The following is a 20,209-nucleotide window of genomic DNA, read 5'->3' as shown; positions in this document are numbered from 1 at the left end:
CTTAGAAAAGTAATAACATGTTTTCTGGGATTCTGAATGCATTAAAATAAAATAAAAAATTTTGACTGTAATTTTAGAAGCTTTGGCAGTGAAAATTTTCAGCGAGACATTTGAATGATTAGTTTCCATTTTAATACAGAAAACTAATAAAGGTCTCATTACTTTTATGAAAAGTCATGTTGAAAACTAAAGTTACTTTTAAATGGAGTTTTGTTATTGCATGGAATCGTCGACAGCAACATTCGTTCCTTTGGATGGTGTCTTGTGTTGCAAGGGACATTCATCCATGTTTTTTTAAGTTGAGTAAACCTTTGTTTTTATTTATAAATTTCAACTTGAAACTGTAAATAAATCAAGTATGTCTGTCTTAAGGTCTGGTTTCTTAGGACAAGCGCCTTATCTGGGCGTCAGCGGGACGTCAACGTCACGCTGACGCCAACAAAATACTGGTTTGTTAGCTCAAGGCCTGGTTTCTTAGAACTAGCGCCTTATCTGGGCGTCAGCGGAAAGTTGACGTAGATCTGACGCCAAAGAAATACTTTTTTGTTAGCTCAGCGTGAGCAGTCGGTCCAACGCAGACATTATCTCTCATTGCGCATGCGTTAATAACGTAAACAAATATTTATTTTGAATTTGTATTGATTTTGTTATTGTCGACCAGTGTTTTAGAGAACAAATAATGACTTTATCCAAGAAAAAACACATTATAGCTGAGTTAAATGAAGAGTGCTATGTTTAATGAAGAAGCTATGTTTAATATCAAAATCAAAATCTTGGCTGATTTCAATTTGCTGTTGGATGTTGTCCGCCATTGCTTCTGTGGTTAACGTCACGTTGTAATCCAACTGCAGTTGAGTTGGGCGGCAATTGTAGTTCAAGATGAGCGTTCGATGACGTATACTATCAAACTCACAAATAGACCAATCAGAGGTTAACGCTGATTTCCAGCTGACGGCGTCCTGTCCTAAGAAACCAGGCCTTTACAATTCTCCAAATAAATTTTTATTAAAAATCTTCCCTTTGTTATGCCATTGACAGATTTGCTTTCTTTTTTAAATCCACGCTACCGATAGATTAATTCTTTATTTAATTTTTTTTTCCTTCCAATTATCGTTATTGAGTACTTATTTGTTTATTTCGTTGATTTTTCCCTAAAAGTAGGCGAAATAAATTTAAAGATGTAACAGCGTAAAAATTGTTTCAAATACATATTAAAAACTTGATTATGCTAGCAATAATAGTGTTCAAACTTTAAACAATTTTTCATTTGTTAAAATGACTCGTACTTTTAAGGATATTTGTCATACAAAAAAAAAAAAGAACTTAATGCGACAAAAGATAAATGAAAACTCTCTGTACTATCGTTTCAACAATCGAAACATCAGCCCTTTTGATTCCCGTTTTTGTCTCATTTGATTAAACCAGAAAAAATACATAGGAAACAGTACCTCACTTGTCTGTATAGCAGAGTAAGATTTTTAAATAAAATCGGGTACAAAATTATATTTTTTGTAAATAAAACGCTTACAACTTCTAGGCTGTTAATAGGATCGTCTTGGGGTATTTCTTCTATTGACTCGAGTGTAATACACGAATGCAAAGAAAACTATGTCTTAATGTTATAGATAGCAACATCAGAAGCTTAAATAGGTTCAAATACAAATTTGTACTTTTTATACATAAAATCTTTACCAACTTCTAAACTATTACACTAATCGTTTTGGAATTGTTCTCATTAATTTCAGTGGGAAAATATGCCCCTTCTCACCCTCAAATCAACCAAATTTCTTTCAAAAATTTGTACAGAAGTGAGAGGGGGAGTTTTCAGGTTCAGTTATCATTTATGATAGCTAAACAAAGCTTTTTATGAAGTAAAAGTCAAATTTTGCTGGCTTATGGGAATTGACCTTTTAGTTTCTTGTTCCAAATTTAATAGATTTTCTAATACATATAGAATATAAAATTTGGTTTTTAATTTATTTATACATTACGCAGCTTCGAGCATTTAAACGTAACCAATTTTATCTTTAATCTAGAAAGCATAAGTTTAGACACCAGTTTTAACTTCAGTTCAATTTATCATTTTTGAATTTCTGAGCACCTCCCCCCCCCCCATAGAAAAGTTATACCTACGTGCTTGAACAGCCGACCCAATTTTTGAGTTTACAACTACTTATGTTCAACTCCGTAGCCTTGTAATTTTGAACCAATCTAGAAGACAAGGAAACTCCTGGATCAGTATCCCAGAGGTATTGATTTGTTATGGGAACATGGAGGACTTTGCGACTCTACAGATTTAAAATACATCAGTCACCATTTACTACACGGGGAGTCTTTCGCCGGCGGAGATCGAACTCTTGGACATAGGTCCATTGCCCTACCAACCAGGCTATCCCTGCCTTACGTGCTTGAATTGAAATAAAGAAAATAAGCTATGAACAAAAATTGATGGAAAAAATGTACTTATTCGTTACGGGATACCGTAAAAAGTCGCCATAATATTATTGACACAAATACTGTGCATTTTTGTAATAGATTTCGTACGGCGGTCGAAGATATAAGTACAGCAGAAAGTAACTTGACTGGTAAATTTTCAATATCATGATCATGAGTTGCCTTGTGAAACAGCATTATGCCAAATAATGCTGTTTCACAATTAATTAGCCTTTTATGTCGATTCATAAAAGGCTAACTGAATTAGATTAATCTAATAACGTAAAACCATGGAGAAGGGCTACAGATAATCTATACATATAATAAAACAGATTTTTTTCGTGTATGTCCGTCTGACTGTGTAAACTTGATTTAGGGTATACTGTAAGCTCTAAAAATGCGCGATTCAAAATGAATCTACATGAGTAAAATTGTAAACAAATTTAGAAGCCTGATTTTTCATTTTTATTACTTGTATTTTAAATTCACAGAGACTTATAAAAAATGCAGTTTTCTAATTCGCTTCGCGGAAGACAGTGTTTAAAAATAAGGTATAGACGATTCAGTTTTTCAAATAATTTGAAGACATCAGTAATGTTAGCTATGTAATATTTTTTTAACAAAAAAGATGTTATTTACACTTTCTGTTATACTTAATTATGTTTTATTTGTTATGCAAGGATAACTCAATGATTAACATAATCGTGGTAGCACAGGTAAACTACATCACCAAGTTAATATTTGCTGTTGTTGTTGTTGTTACTTTACGTCGCACTAGAGCTGCACAATGGGCTATTGGTGACGGTCTGGGAAACATCCCGGAGGATGATCCGAAGACATGCCATCACAATTTTGATCCTCTGCGGAAGGGATGGCACCCCCGCTTCGGTAGCCCGACGACCTGCGCGCGATGTCGAGCACTTTACGGTAGCACAGTTTAACGAGGACCAATACCGCACACCCTCGGTCCCTACGCAGACTGATCCAAGTGGTCACCCACCCGCACACTGACCGTAGCCAGTGATGCTTGACTTCGGTGATCTGCTGGGAACCGTGTCTTAACGATCAGTCCGCTGCGGGACTTTAATATTTGCAACCATCGTATTTATTTTCGTTATGCTTTTAAAACGTGTTTTTATAGAACTCAATAATTTAAAATAAAAACTTTTTAATGAAAACCAAAATTAATGGAGCTATTTCGTCATGAGGTACGGTAAAAAATCGCCATACTATTGTTGACACCAATGACCAATATTGTTGACACCAATAGGGACAAGGTATTAAATTTCGTGCCGATTACAGCTGCACCAATACTGAACATTTTTATCATAGATTTATTTCGATAGATAAGTTCAGGAAAAAGTAACTTGACTGTGATATATTTCAAATGTCATGAGTTGTCTTGAAAGAGTGCAGTTAGTCGTTATTTTTGTGGGATGAGCTCTAAAACGTGTTTTATTTAATCTAATATGTTAAAACAACCGAGAAAGGTAAAAAATAATCTATACATAAAATAAAATTTAGAATGTGTGTGCGTCTATATATATACCCAACTGCGGATATCTGGTTTAAGTTGATATATCAGACGAGTGAATAGATACAAGTACAAATGCGTACTTTTTGTACATGAACTAAACTATTCGTTCTTTCGCTCGTAATCCGTTCTGCTTGAAAAATACAACAGAAACATAGCCTGTGTAGAAAAAGTTCAATACTTCGGCAAAAATCATTCCAATTTTCATCGAAAAACGAGGGTTTTCAGGTATCGTTCATGCTTAATAGACAACTCGTCTATTAAGCATGAACTATACCTGAATGGGATAATTAATAGACGACAAGCGTAGGGACCGAGGGTGCGAGGTATTGGTCCTCGTTAAACTGTTCTACCGTGAAGTGCTCGACTTCGCATGCAGGTCGTCGGGCTACCGAATCGGGGGTGCCACCCCTTCTGCAGAGGATAAAATTGTGATGGCATGTCTTCGGATCATTCTCAGGGGTGTTTCCCAGACCGTCGCCAATAGCCCATCGTGTAGCTCTAGTACGATGTAAATTAACTGCAACAACAGAGTTTGTTTACATAATAGAAACTGTTGAATCCCTTTCCTCGCTTCGGCGAGCATATTTTTATGAGGCAAACATTAACATTCAAGCAGAAACAGTTAGATGCCCCGCCCCGTTTACGTTTTGTATTCGTTGATGCAAATGAGAACTTGAGTGGACAATTATAATATTCTTGAAAGACTGGCTAATCATTCTCTTTTGAGACAGAAAAATTCTTATAAAGTAAGAATGGCCCTTTAATTTGATTACCAAAGGTTACGCCCTTAGCTACACAGAAATAAGAAATTAAATGCATCAGCAAAGTTGTGACTCAACTCGTTATTATTATTTTTCGTCTGCAAATGTTGTCGAATTTCAACCCAAGGCGGGAAATAAATTATACTTTCGATAATTCCTATATTTTGTTTATTCTTTTTTGACAATGTACCTATGAAGTTTCATCTGCTACGTGAATTCATTTAAAATATTTCTATCATGAAAATTTTCGTGAAAGATGTCTTGTCTAATCGGATCTTCTAATGTTAAAAGTATTTTCCAATCACTTTCTAAAATAAGATTGCAATTTGAGTTAAATATTAATTTGTGTTTTTCAAATCTGTATTTTGTTTTAATCAAAATATCTTGTGTTCAGGTTTCTTTTGCTAATCTCGTAATTATTAACTTTATAAATCCATCCTTTTGATGATTAAATATTTAATGTTTAATCCTGAAACTTAATTATTATCTTTCGCACAATAAATTACAAAGAGTAGACCTTTTTATTCTCTTTCGAGAGGATATTTCCTTGTCTACCTCTTCTGCTGTGCCTACTCTTGCCAATTACGAAAGGTTTCTTTTAAAAAGAAATGTTTAGTGCTTTTCCGGAGGAGTAAGTTCAAGTTATACCCTTTAAATTGGATCCCTTCAGTGATTGTTTGGTTGTTGTCAAAATTTCGTGATTTTATGGCGCAGATCTGGAAATCTAACCCATTTTAATTAGTCTTTCAAAAGAATTATAATTTTGTAGATCTAATCAAACTGATAATTCACATATAAGTTTAATATATATTTTGTTTTTATCACAGCTGTCTTATTCATCTTTATTTTTTTCAAGTAATCACTATAAAAAAAAATTTTTCCAAAGCCTATGAAGTCATAAAAATTATTACTATTCCCAATAAGCTGTTTAATTTTTTATTTCCTAATTAATAGTTCATGAAATTTATGGACATAATGAAAAGTTTCTTCTTTTTGTCTAATACTGAATAACTGATATTTAATATTTATTTACTAAATAAAAATAATTTATTATATTTAAAAAAAGTAATTAGTTATTAAACACTGAAAAATAAATTATGATATAAACTCTTACTGGAATGTTTGAAGGCATTAATTATTTTTTTAAACTGCTTACGAACTTCAAACTGCCATATTTGAGACTACCTTTTTGAACCAAAAGAACTGAGCATCTAAAACACCAATAATTACATCATAAGTTAATACAGTTTTTTTTTTACCTAATTGTGGAAAAAATTTTTATGTCTTATTACTGTTTCTACTCGCATCAACCTTAATCGGAAAACTTTAACATGAAATTTGTTTCGTATACAGTAACATCTGTACATTTTATGTCATTGGAAAAGGTTTTATAGTACATCTTTTAAACTGCCTATCTTAAATTTAACTATTGTATAAATTTATTTATTTTTATTAATTTTTAAATTATGTATTAATTAAAATTTTGTATTTACAGTTTTTGGAAAAGCTTTTCATGCCTTGTCAAAAATAGCAGATGATTTATATATAGAAGCACTTCCTTCTGGTGTAAGTTTAGTATTATGCTGTAGTTTAATAGAATGCAAAGTTACTTTTAATATAAGTTAATTCTACCTTATTTTTAATTTAAAGAAAGTTACAAGTATCGTAACTAAATAAAACTACCTTGATTTTTTACCATAACTGGATGCAAAAATAGCTAATGGAAACCAAGAATATTAAGAAATTCCATATCTGAAAACATATTTATAAGGAAAAATTCATTTCATGCTTCCCTTGAACAGGAAAAAAAAAGAATAAAAAAGGAGGGACAAAGTGTCCCATCAAAACAAAGCCTCTTCTGATTATAGCTAATGTATCTGAAATATATATATATACGTGATTTGAAATATATGATGTTACATACCATTTACTAAACACTGGAGGACATTAGCATCACTGTTACTTCACCTTTCAATGATGGTCGCCTTTAATTCTACCATAAACTGAAACTGCCACATTTTGGTATATGCATCCTATTGAGATTGAGGATAGCCCCCATGTTTTCTTGGAAGTTGAGGTTATGTAAAAGAGCAGATCATTCATGATGCGCACCCCATTATCTAAGAACCAACACTGTGAAGAGTTTACAACGTAAATGTAGACATTATTCTGTTGGAAAATCTGATTTTGGCCACCGATTCTCTCTGCAAATGGCAATAAATAAATTTTTAGACTTTTGTTTTAATTATTATTATTGATAACCTGCATACTACCTGGCAGACAGGCTAGGTTGAGTTTACCACCATACTGAAGTCTTCCGACATAATTAATGAGCCTCCCCCTTGCTATATTATAGAAAGGAAATACCCTTCTTTTCCCATGCTTTTGTAATAGCAGAAATCCTATTAGAAAAATTAGAAAATCTTCTCTCAAAAGGATAGCAATGTAGAAGCTCATAAATGCCGTGGGGCGGCTTCGGCTGTGGTGGTAAACTTAATGTAAAATTTTTACTAGGTTGCGCGAAGGTTACTCATTACCAAAGAATAATAAAAGCTATTTTACTGTTATTTAAATCAAAAATTGTCAATCCAAGTAGAATTTTCCGACAAGAGAATGCCTTCACGTATAATGCAAAATACTCAAAATAAAAATGGTGGGTTTTGGATAATAAAGTGTGTGCCATGAATGATTTGCTCTTTCTCATGACCGCATTCAGTGGCATACATAGACTTAAATGCCCCCCCCCCCTGCAAAATTTATAAAAATGCCCTATCCTAGATTTAACAGAAATTTTATAAAATTAAAATATGAAACAAGTACACTAAAAAGAGACATTGGGATATTTATAATCATTCATTCTATTTTAATTTATATATTTTAATATAAATTATTTAAATATTAATAAATAAGGAATTAATAATTGTGGCAGAAAGGCAAAATTTAGAAAAAGTACTAAATTGGAACCTTGTATACACTTACCACATTGAAATGAAATTTATCTTAATAATCCACGGAAATAACTCTTACAATAATTATACTCAATCTTTCTTTTAGTGATTATGTTCAAAGTTTAGTAAAGGGTTAATTTTATTTGTAGAGGGAAATAAAAAATATCTTATAAAAGAAAAAATATTTTTATTATAATTCATATACCCAGCAGGGGTGCACAACATATAAAGATTGGGAAAGAGTGATAGTTTTTTATCACATCGTGTAACCAAAAATGTTTTTTAAATAAAATAATTGTAATGTTCTTGAATGAAAGTTTAAAAAAATTATACATGAAAAGCATATTAAGCACATAATTATTTTAATTAAAAAAATTGTATGGGATCTAAAATGTTTTAAAATAAAACAATGTATTATAGCATTCTTTTAAGTTGTATATGTGTTTAGTTGCAGATTTTCATAATATATTTGCTTGGTTCACATTGGTTTTCTTTGCGTTCAGCTATAACAAAAAATCAAGGAAGCTTTATTCAGTTGGGAAACACTGTGTATGAATATTTTTAAAATTTTTATTTCAAGTTGTTGGTTTTTATGCTGTATATTCACATTTAAAATAAATTATTTTATTCTATATTTAGATTGTTGAACTTTACTGGACTAAACTAATTCAGTTATATATAATAGCGTGCAAACTTTTTTCATATTTTTATCAGCAGTTGACATTTTTCATGTAAAATTTAAAATTTTTTGTGAAACTGAAAATTATTATAATAAATTTTTAAATGTATTTGTGATATTTGCCTAAATATTTTTATTTATACTGAAAGCCTCAATTGTGTTAAAATTTCTTGTAAAATATTGATCCATTATTTATCTTAATTTTTAAGTTTTTTTAATAAGGTGGCAATAATGAATGAGAAAATTTTGTTCTTTCTCCTCTGAAACTTTCCAAGCAACAATGCTCATTGGTTTAAAATTATCTACTAGTACTTCTAATAAATTTAAAAAAATAATTATTAATTCGAAGATTCATTTTCCTTAGTTTATATGTTGAAAATTTTGAATTGTCCTTGATAAATCAGTAATCAATAAATACTTGATAATTAGTAGTTATTGATACATCTACATGTATAGTGCTCTTTCATTTAAGTTAATTTTAAATGAGTTTCAGTTATTCATTCTATGAGAGCTCTGTTGATGCAAATCGGTCTATTATATTGATACTAATAAAATTTGTTAAAAAGTATGATTTTCCCATCAATATTTTATAGTTCTGTTTAAAATGTGTGTTCTTCTTCTAGTTGGTGTTTCATACTGTAAATTCTTCTAAGTCAGCATATGCTTGTTTTACTTTTAAAACAGACTTCTTCATTTCATATAAAGACAATGCCATTGAGAAACGAAAAATTTTGTTAAAAGTATGTTTCTCTTTATTTCATTTATTTTAAGTATTATTATTATTACAGTTGTAATATTCAAGTCATGCATTTTACTGTTCCTTATTTATTTCAGTCTTGTTTGATGGCTTTTCGTTCCCTTCCCAACTTAGAGAAAAATGTAGAAAAATGTTTATTTGATATATCAAGTGCTGCTGACTACTTACTTCTGAAATTTTTTTGCAAACATAGTAAATACTATTTTTATTTCATAAGCCTGTTGGTTTATTTTCTATTTTTCTTCATTTTTTGAAAAATGCAATTATATTTTCAATTTAATGTCTTAATTTATTTACTCTTAAATTGTACTGTGAATGTTACTAGTAGGTAAGAGAAATGTTTTTCATAAATTTTTAAGACACTGATGTAAATTATTATAGGTTTGAAAAAAATAAATATTAAATAAGATGGTATGTATATGAAATAAAAAAATTCATGATGTAAATATAAAGATCCTTAAATTACTCGGCGTCAAAATTTTTTATATCTGTTCTCCTATATTTATTATTATAAATTTTGCTCCATTTGTTTAGTAATATGTTAACAGACGTGGTCAAACTTGTTTATAAAGATAATGTAGAAACTTAGACAGGTCGCTCGTTAAATTGATACGTTCAAGGAACACAAGTTGACTTAAATTATAAACAAATAAATAAACGCTATGTTGTTCAAAAATGCTCTAGAAAATGGATTAAAATGTTTTACTTCTTCTTATTTACACTTATTTTAATTATGTCTGAACCCTTTTCCCCCTTTTGTTTTGTGATAGAACTTATTATTAAACTAATTAATTATTCTTAGTGAAACCAATTGATGCCAGAAACTATGTGATTTCTCTTAAATTTCCCTCTTGAGCTGTGAATGATAAAGGTTTAATTGTTTCATCCTTATCACTATCTAGTTATGTGTTTTACAAACATTTGTATATGAGATGGAGACACATGAAAAACAATAGTTATAGGATCGATTCAATGATTTTAACAGTAAAATCTTATGTAAGTTATTGCAAGTATATGAGTCACAGGAAGACATATGAGTACATTGTTTTTAAACAAATTAAAAGGTAAGTTAAAAATTCTTCCTAGTGTCGTTGTGCCTTATTAAAAGAGGTGTTTTTAAGCTTTTTCAAAGGCAATGACGTTTACTAAAAAGGAACAACAATCTAATACTTTATTTCTATATAATCTAATATTTTATTTATATTCAAAAAGTGTAGAAAATTTCTTGCTAATTTGACTGTAGTCATCAATCACCTAACCCGACTATAAAAAATTATCTTACACAATCTGTCATGTCTGTGTCTGTTTTCATAATATAACTTTGAATCAAAAATTATTTTTCCTAAAATGTTAGTATTTTATTTACTTAGAAAAACTTTCAACACATTTACTTTAACAATATAATTCAATATATTGTCAGATTTTTCAATATATTTAATAAGATTTATCAATATATTGTCAATTTTTTTGAAACACAAAGCCATGACAAGGCTCAGTCTCAGTTAGTCTTATTACAAACTATTTTTATTAGACTTACAAAGAGTTCGGTTAGTGGTAATTTTAATTTTTCATTCGATTACTTTTTAAACTTAAAGGATAATTAAGAATGACAAGTAGTATTTCTTACTTTTTTTTAATTTTAACATTGATATAAAACTTTACCTGGCAAATTATTGATTTATAAATTTTAAATAGTTTCAGCAACACTTCTAAATTCTAACAATTAGTTCTTATATATTTCTGGTGATTGGCAATAAAGATTTTTATTTAGATTTTATGTGTTATAAATTATGCCATTTTTAAACATTTTCTATGAATTGTTTCATAATTTGAAAATGATGACAGAGGATTGATTATTTTGCTATAAGTTTAATACACTTTAAAAATATACAGTTTGTTGCTATACTTGGGAATTGCAATTTAATTTTTTTTTTAAATTTTATTTCTAGGTATGATAAAGGTATATCAGTTGAACTATGTTGAAAATGAAACTGTACAAGGATCCTTTCCTACTAGTGGATTTACTTGCAAACTAACCGCCCCTTCTCGGTAAGTTTGTATTGTTATTTCAGATTTATTTAATGTACTATTTTATAACATTAAATATATATATATTTTTTCCCTTTTGGATAAATTTTTTTTTGCAATCTTAAAGGAATATTATTTTTGTTTTTTTAAATAAGTTAGTTTTTACAATAATATTTAAATTTCTCTGCCAGTATTTGCATGTAAACATATTATGAAATTTGGTAATGTATAAATATTTAACGCATATATCAAACAGTTTTTAATTCATTAATAGATTAAATTCTATATATTTTATTATTGATTGAATTATTGTGACGGTTATTTATTTTGTGTGTTAAACAAATTTTAATTATTTCATTGTAGTTTGCTGTTAGATAGTATTCAAAATTTTAGTACAGCAGTTGAAGAGATTACTTTAACAGTGGGTTCAAATAAAGTTTTTTTGAAAAATTATGTAGATGATGAACCAGGTAAAAAAGTTTTAATTTAAATAATATTATTCTTAATTGTTTTTGCCTTAAATAAATCTTTCCTTATAGGCTGATAAACTCTGTTAATTTTGTAAATTTCTGGAATTGATTGGTACAATCAAAGAAAAACTTCACACTTATATTTTGTATTAAAAAATTGTGATAAAATAAGCTTTCAAAATTTTACTTAACTTAACACGTTATTATTGTGCAGCAGGAGATCAAATATTTCATTGTGCAATATTTTATTTTAAAAATAGAATAAGAATTTTTTTTTTTTTTTTTTTTAAATCGGAAAGTCTTAACAATCATATTTATGAAGAATTTGTGCCATATAAATTTTACAATTAATTGCACTGTAACAAATTGCAAGTTATGAAAAATTTGAGGACACATATTTCTTTTAAATATAGGAATACAAAACCTTTCTAACAATCTAAGAAATGTAGTAGTGCAAAATATGTATACAACTACTGTAACAGGCCCATTGATGTAATACTTTTAAAACTGCAAATTGCTATTTTTTATATTTATTTATTTTAATTGAAATATTTTCGCAGTACTTTTAAGATTAGTTAAAAGCTAAAGAAAATATAAAAATAAAAGTTTTCAATTGATAAATCTAATTTAATTACAATAAAAAACTGATTTAAGCTAAGTTGTCTTGATTAAAATAGTTTTGTTTGAATTCATTTAAAGTACTCAGATATTTTCATGTGATGCATATTTATTTTTTAATTTTTATTTGAATGTTAAACTTTTCATTTTTCAAAATTTCTTTTATCAATTATAATAATTTTCTATAATTTTGTATTATATTATCATTTAATGAAAAAAATTAAATGATAATGTATTTAAAAAATACTCCTGTATCATGTTTGCATTTCTGTCTTTCCTATGTACAAATACATTTCTTCTTTCAGGAACATAATTATTTCAAACCGGGTTGGTCGAATTCAATTTCAGTATTTTTAATCAAGAATTATTCATTTTTTCAATAATCAAAAATATTCATTTTACAAACTCATTTACAATTATTTATTTTAATTATTTAATAAATAGAAAGGAAATTTTTTTAGGATTTAAGTTGATCAAAAGTTGTAAATTGTCCCAACCTATTTTAAATAAGTGCAACTACATTCAACCGTTTACTTTTTTTAATTGATATCAATTAAATAAAATTGTAAATTTAGATAATAATTGCTAAAAAAGTTTTTCATTATAGAGCGAACAATGAAAAGAAAAGAAAAAAAAAATGCAGGCTCTTAAAAAATTTGGAAATTATATTGAGTTTAATCAATTTTACTTTTGCATTTTTGATTTACTTAAGTTAACAGTTTAAAGTTTTAGAAGGCGTATTGGAATCAAATTTATTTTTTTATAAATTTATGAATATCTAGTTTTCTAAGTTGTGAATAGTTCAAACTACTAATATGCTTTTTTTTTCTTTATTTAAATTGAACTAACATAATATTTTTTTATGATTTATTGATTTAATTACTTTGTAACAGATCCCAACAAAGTAGTGCATACTGAAATGACTTTGGAATCTGAAGAATTTGATCTCTTTGAAGTGGAAGAAGAAACTAAAATAACATTTTGTTTGAAAGAATTGAAGGTTATTCTCATTATTTTAAAGTTTCATATTTAATTATTAAATTAATTCATATCATTCATTATTAAATTCATATTTAATTTTGAGTATATTTAAATGAAGTTTTATGTGTTTAATCAAAATGCTTTTCAATTAACTCAAATTAGGTTTATTAAACTCTTACAACTCAATGTAAGTTAGGCAAGCCCACCTCGAGTATATAATTCTGAGACTGCTATAAATGGTAAATTCTATTTTAAAAATAAATTGTATGCATACAAATTGGTTTTTAGGAATATGAACACAAATTATTTTTAATTGCAACGTAAGGAAAACTTATCGTTAATAAAAAAAAAATTATATTAGCAATATTTTTTATAAATTTTCATTTTTCAGATATGAAATTCTGCTGTTATTATAAAAAGGAAACAATCCCAAATATAATTTAAAATAGTTTATTACTGCTGACTTAAAACTGAAAGTATGATAGTTGAAATGATATAAATTTCAAGAAATATTTATTAACATAATTTTTTTTTTCTAATTGCTTATATTTTACTCTGTATCTTAGAAGTATAATAAACAAAATATGCTGGATAAACAACTAATAAAGTATTAGTTTAATACTTGGTTAGAAGACAACAAATAATTAAATATATTTCAAAAAAATTCATGAAAGTGCAATAAACACATACTAAATTCAGCTTAATTTTTAGTAACAATTTTTCAATAAAAATTTCGGTATGAAATGTAGATAAACATTTGACAATATTTAATATCTGAAATTTTTTTATTTAACCCCTTCTCTGTCAGCATCGCATCTCATACAGTCGACGTTTTTGTGCCCTTTTGATCAGCGTCTTATGCCATGCAACGAAGATAAAAATTGAAATTGAATTCGTCGCTACTTGCACATTTCAATATTGCTAATAGATACTGCTAATAGTTCCACTTTCTTTAAGATTTTCACAGTAAGATTTCCTGCCTTGAATTGACATCAAAATCTTCTGCCTGAGAATCCACTGTTTGAAAACTCCTCAACATTATCTTGCAACACAGAAGATTTTGATTAAAATTTTTTTTGCTAATGATAGATTTTTTTCAGTGGGTGCTAAGGAACTGATCTATCTGAAAAGGAATTTCCCCTAAATACTGTAGAATGTTTTCTTATAAATATTAGGCCCAGGAGATAAGACACTTTATTTTTAATTGACTGAAGTTATGCTTGTGTTTTGGAAAATATTTATATTAATATTAAATTTAGACTCAAATGTCATTTTTATACATTACTACATTCAATATTTTAGGCCATTTTGAACTTTTGTGAAGGGTTCAGTGTTCCTGTTGCAATAAAATGTCAGTCTCCTGGAAGGTAAATTTTATTAAAATGCTAGCATATGAATTTTTATCAGAATTTGATTCAATATTACTGTACATTTACTCTACTTTTTTTTTCCTTCTAAAGACCAGTAAACTTCAGTATTAATGGATTACGAGGAGTGGATGTTCAGTTTGTTTTAGCCACTTTAGCTGATCGTGACACCCAGTTAATAACTTCAAGTGGTTCTGTGTTTAGAACGTCAGTTGCACAAAACTCTCAGCATGTTGATAAGTAATTGCCCCATTTAAACAAAGTTTCATTACTTTTATTTAACTATTTGTAATGTTATACAATTTTATTGCACTTGCATACTTTCCAACTCATGAGACTGCATACAAAATATATTTCTCAGTGGTTATGTGAACTGAAGCCAAAATTTTCAAAACAAAAGGAACTCTTATAAACCCTTTATCAAGTCTTTTGAACATGACCGATTCTCTATCAAACCTTTAATATATCTGTTTGAATTATTTACGTGTAGTCGTAGACATAATTTTTTTAATTCTAATTTGTTAAAATATTAATATGTTACCTTTTTTACCACCAGAAAACCACTTTTCTAAAACTACAGAATATCTGTAGTAGTTGAAGGGTATGCATTTGTTTATGTTATTTGTTTACTAAATTAACATTTGACTAAGAATATTTGGATATAAGCAGAAGTTTCTAGTTGAAAATAATTTTGTTTAATACAGAGAAACGGAATTTCTTTAAAAAGGTTTTAGGATTATAAATAGTAAAAATTTATTAAAAACCTATATGTGTTTCTATGTCACAGTGGAACATCTTCACCAGAAGGATAAAAGACAGGACTGGTAAAAACAGAGATGAATAAAATCCGACAGAGGTTATATGTCATACTATAAAAGATAAATAGTTCTCTCTTTTAACTGTATATTTTGTGACATAGAAACGCTCATAGATATTTAAGGCATTTTTATTATTTGTGATTTTAAAATTTTTTTTCATCACAATCACCATCATTAATTTCATTACTTTAGTAATTTTACAAAAAACTACGATCTCTGTGTAGTTTTTTTTTTTTTAAATACCTAATACTTATAACAACACTTGGGGAATGTCTTCATTTTAGAGGAAAATAAAAGTCCTGACATTTTGACAATTGTTTGCATTGTTTTTAAAACTTTTTTATTAGTTTTGAATTTCATCCCTCCTAAAAATTCTTTGAGTAACTTAGTAGAGAAAACTCAAATTTATTACTACTAACGTTAACTTATATTTATTTGAATTATTTTACAAGGGAAAAAGAAATTTAAATTTCAAAATAGAAAATTAAAGAATTTTTTCAATTTTTGAGCATACTTGAATGGCATTGGTTAAAATTTTTGTCTATTTTCAACCCAACCCAATTTCAGAAAAAATATTTATTTTCCTGCCAAGTTAGAGTTATTTAATCTTAACTTTTAAGACCTATTTTTTTTTTGAATATTAAGTTGTGTTTTAAGAAACTAATATGTAAGAATTTTTTCGTATCCATATAAATGTGAATAACTAGCAGAGGAGTTATGACGTATGAGGAGTTAAACTTATCATTTGGTATTGTTTTATACCATGGTTTTTGATATGGTAATAAATTTTTATCATTTGAAACATGGATACTTGTTTAAATTGCAGAATTTCTAAACTATTTTAATAAAATACTATCAAGATAACACTTAAAAGAAATCTACAAAGAATAAGGATAAGCTTACATCTTCCTTCTTTCTGATTATACGTTCATAGATTTAATAATTTTAGAATATTTTCTCTTTCTTTTCAATTTATTGTTAGAGCATGTGTGGAATTCTTTACTTCGTTGCCACATAAGTCGGACTTTTTCACATCATTATTATGTAATCACTTTATTCTTTAAAATTGAAAAAAAAAAAAAAAAACATGTTCCTTTTGCTTTAATAATATACACTTCTTTTTAAAACTAATATTAAACAAAAAATGCTTGTAGAGTTTTGTGGCTTAAGTTACAAAGTTGAATATGATAAAGTTAAATACACAGTATAAACAATTGTAGGTAAAAAAAAATTATACTACTAGTGATACTACTGGTCTTACCCCTGAACTTGTTGTTCTTAAGTAAGAAGCTAATTCAACAGGAATTGCAAGAAACTTTCACCACCTTGGAAGTAGGATAAGTTTTCCATACTTTCAAATACAAATGATTTAATGATCCTTCTTAAAAAATTACGTAAAAGAAAAAAAAATTTAGATTAATAATAATTAACATGATTATGAAGACGAAGAGCTCAGTAATATTATTACCTAATAAAAAGTTAGGTGACTTACTAGAGTGTATATATTTTATTTCATGAGCGAAAAAAAATTGCAATGAAATAAAAAAAGTTAAAAAATTTAATCAATTACATTTTTAAAATTTGAGAAATTATTATTTTTTTTCCAGAATAAATGTGTTTTAGTTTTGTAGCTATTTATTTTCCCATTGTTTCTTACGATTGGAATTGATATTTTTTTATTATAATGGGATATCTGCAAGTGACGTAATGTGGAGTTATTTACATTAGCAACTGTTCTTACTATTCTATTTCGAGTAAACTAAACCCGCCAAGTATCAATTCCTTTAAGTGATATATTCTATATTCTTACACAAAGATTCTTTCACGAATATTTCAATATATATTTCTTACTTAACACAAAGACAGGCACGAAACATAAACAAGCTAATTATGCATTGAAGTTGCCAGGTATACAAAACAAAAATATATCCGGATTACAATAAAATAAATGAATCTAAATAAAAGACGTTGACAAGAAAGAAATATAGTTCAATGAATTCTATGTGTGATACAGCCCTGAATTTAATTAACAATCTAACTTATGTGGAGAAATTTGGCTCAAAATTTTGCTTATAAACGATTGGCTGGCACTGACGTCCCAAGTCACATTTGTGGGTATTTGAGATCTTGAAGTGCAAGTACCCAATTGACTTTTTTTAAGTATACTTTAAACTTTTCAGCATAAAAAGTTTCAATTGTCTTAAAATTTACAAGTAAATGCTGCACAAATTTGATATAGAAAACTGATTTAATACACATTTCTTATTTCGTTGTACTTACAGAGTATCCACTTTGAATGAAAAACTTGAGGCTTCTCCAAGTCTGCCGCCTGCAAGCAATACAGCAAGTAGCAGTTCAAAGGATAATTCTATTCCTAAGTTACCTTATGAAAAACCAAAATTCTCAATGTTACTTTCTGATGAAGAAGATGATGATTTAACATCCTCTATTAGTTTATGCCAAGCTGTAGTTGATGAAGGAGATGATGATATGGTACCATCTTCACCACCAAATAAAAAAGTTAGTATTTTCAGTCTTAATTTAATATTAAAATTATTACTATTAAAATCATATTATTATTGCTTCTTATACAGTTTAGCTTAAGTAGTTGAAAAGGTTTCTAATTATTCAAAAGATTATTCTTTAAGTTCACTTAATGCCTAAAAAAGGTTTTCTGTCGATAGGTAAATAAAGGTTAAACAAAAACTTATGGATATAAAAGAATTATACATGTCTGATGGCCGATTTTTCTGAGCCACTCTGCAGCACTAACTTCAAAAAAATATAAAATTTATATGACTTTAACACAGTAAAACAGAGTATAAAGGCAAAACTTTCAGTAATGGTTATATACTTTGCACACACAAGGCAGATAAAAATTATGTTATTTAAATATCAAGAATATCTTATTAAATTGATTTTTTTTTCTTTATCATCAGTTTAGGTCATTATTTTTAGGGCTATCTCAAGATACTTATACATCTATGGCTCCAGATCCAGATGAAGTTCTTGTTCCAAATAGTGATGATGAAGGATAAATCAATCATTTTTAATTTATATACATATTGTTGGAAACATTTTGATAAAGCTATTGTAAAAATATTGATATTTGTACATATATTTTTATATCCTTTCACTTCTTATGCAATGTATGTTTTTAACTACAGTGCCAGTGTGCTGGTACATTTTGATCTGAAGGTGATAATGAATGAAATTTTAGTGACATTAAACTCTAGCATCATTGATTTGATTTTACCTTATTAACTGTTTTATCACTAAAATACCTCTAAATTTTATAAAGAATCCTACCCTGGGTGGGTTTTTTAAAAAATCGCCTATTATAGCATTTCTTTTTAAATTTTAATTTTTATTTATAAAGATAGGAAGTAACAAAAGAAAAAAAAAGTACTTGTTTCCACAAAATTGGGTTAAGAACCAATTTAAAACAAAACAGAAAACTATGTATTCAAATTGATTTATTCTTTTCAATGATTAAACTAATACATCCTTTGTTCACTTAGAAAATGCACACATCAGATTGTCATCTATACAAATACAATTGAACCCATACATATAATTTAAATATAAATTAATTTTTGAATATTTTTTTTTTGCAAAATTGAATGGAATTTTATATTGAAAAAATCCTGGGAACTATTTATATACACACCGGTTTCAGGCATTGCAAATTATTATTTCAACAAAAATATTTTATAAAATTTAAATATATATACAACAAAATACTCACACATTTAAAATATAGTTCTTCTAGTGAAATCACATTTAAGAGTTAAATATATCAGCCATTTTCTTGAATAGAACAAATGAACAATACACAATTTTAGAAAATAAGATATGTTGAAACTTTTAAATAATAATAAAAAACTTAAGTTCAGCAACATCAAAAAATTCTATTTGGTCCCTAATTTAACATCAGGTTTTAGATATTGATTCACAAAAATGCTAGGAACAGAATTATTGTAAAGGATTAAAAATTTACCAGTAGTTGGATTTTTCATTTATTTGTTGAAATGTATTTATCAACGACCATAATATATGAGGAACCCAATTTTATTTCACTCTTTGATTTAACATCTTAGTCTAATCAGGGAATAAAAAATTCTAATACCTAATTCAAGACCAATAAAATTGTTTTAATTGACACAAATTGATAAATATATTTTTATTGTAATATTGAAAATAAATTATGTTGTATTACATTTGTTAAAGTTTTTCAAAAAAATAAAATAAGCTTCATTGCAATTAATTGTAAAATAAAAAATCTCCAACTATGGTTTACAAAAAATTTAATAAAGATTATAAATTACAATCATTTTGTCCATGCAACTTTAAATAATGTCCATGCAACTTTAAATAAATAATGTTAAATTTAAATGTCTTTGTTGTGGAAAAAATCCAATAAAGTATTTTTCTAACATAAAGAGATTTAATTTAGTTTATTATAGTTTGCATAAGATGAAATTCAAAAATTTGATTTCAGCAAAGCACCCTTTCTACGTCTTTTAGGGGGATCTATGCAAATGGCCATATCTATAAAAAGTAAATAATAAAACTTCTTAATACTAAATTTGATAACGGAATAGCGGAGCTAATTTTGTACTTAATATAAGTATAGAAAAAAATAGAGGTTATTCAAATTGAAAAGGCGAAAAAAAACGCCCTTTACATTTATTTCTCAATAAAAATTGTTTTCCACAAAAATTTCACTGTGCTCAGAGAATTCAATGATAAAATTGTTTTATCAGTACTTATTCTGATACACGCCATTCTTTTTCAGCTAACAGTGTTTTT

General features: G+C 27.6%; 1 protein-coding gene across 2 annotated transcripts; it reads left to right on the top strand.

Annotated features, from left to right (window-relative positions):
* Positions 1-4,799: 4,799 nt before the first annotated feature.
* On the top strand, positions 4,800-18,742 carry Rad9 (cell cycle checkpoint control protein Rad9). Of its 2 annotated transcripts, none has more exons than XM_016054605.4 (11): positions 4,800-5,021; positions 6,227-6,297; positions 8,982-9,098; positions 9,193-9,307; positions 11,065-11,164; positions 11,507-11,613; positions 13,125-13,231; positions 14,515-14,579; positions 14,673-14,819; positions 17,680-17,917; positions 18,356-18,742. In XM_016054605.4, the coding sequence occupies exons 1-11, from the start codon at positions 4,988-4,990 to the stop codon at positions 18,659-18,661; spliced, it is 1,407 nt and encodes a 468-aa protein (XP_015910091.1). In that variant the 5' UTR covers positions 4,800-4,987; the 3' UTR covers positions 18,662-18,742. The 2 variants fall into 2 exon arrangements, with proteins under 2 accessions (XP_015910091.1, XP_015910092.1); XM_016054606.3 differs by having other exon boundaries at positions 18,337-18,642.
* The last annotated feature ends 1,467 nt before the right edge of the window (positions 18,743-20,209 follow it).

Source organism: Parasteatoda tepidariorum, chromosome 2, assembly GCF_982258835.1.
Source record: "Parasteatoda tepidariorum strain Cologne lab strain chromosome 2, Ptep-v5.0, whole genome shotgun sequence".
NCBI classification, from domain to species: domain Eukaryota; kingdom Metazoa; phylum Arthropoda; class Arachnida; order Araneae; family Theridiidae; genus Parasteatoda; species Parasteatoda tepidariorum.
Note: the sequence above shows the minus strand (reverse complement) of the source record. Positions and strands in the feature narration are given on the sequence as shown.

Coding starts and splice junctions, on each gene's coding strand:
- Rad9 (XM_016054605.4), top strand. CDS start 4,988: ATGTCTTGTCTAATCGGATCTTCTAATGTTAAAA. Junction 9,099..9,192: donor AACGAAAAATTTTGTTAAAA/GTATGTTTCTCT, acceptor TATTTATTTCAG/TCTTGTTTGATGGCTTTTCG. Junction 11,614..13,124: donor TTATGTAGATGATGAACCAG/GTAAAAAAGTTT, acceptor ACTTTGTAACAG/ATCCCAACAAAGTAGTGCAT.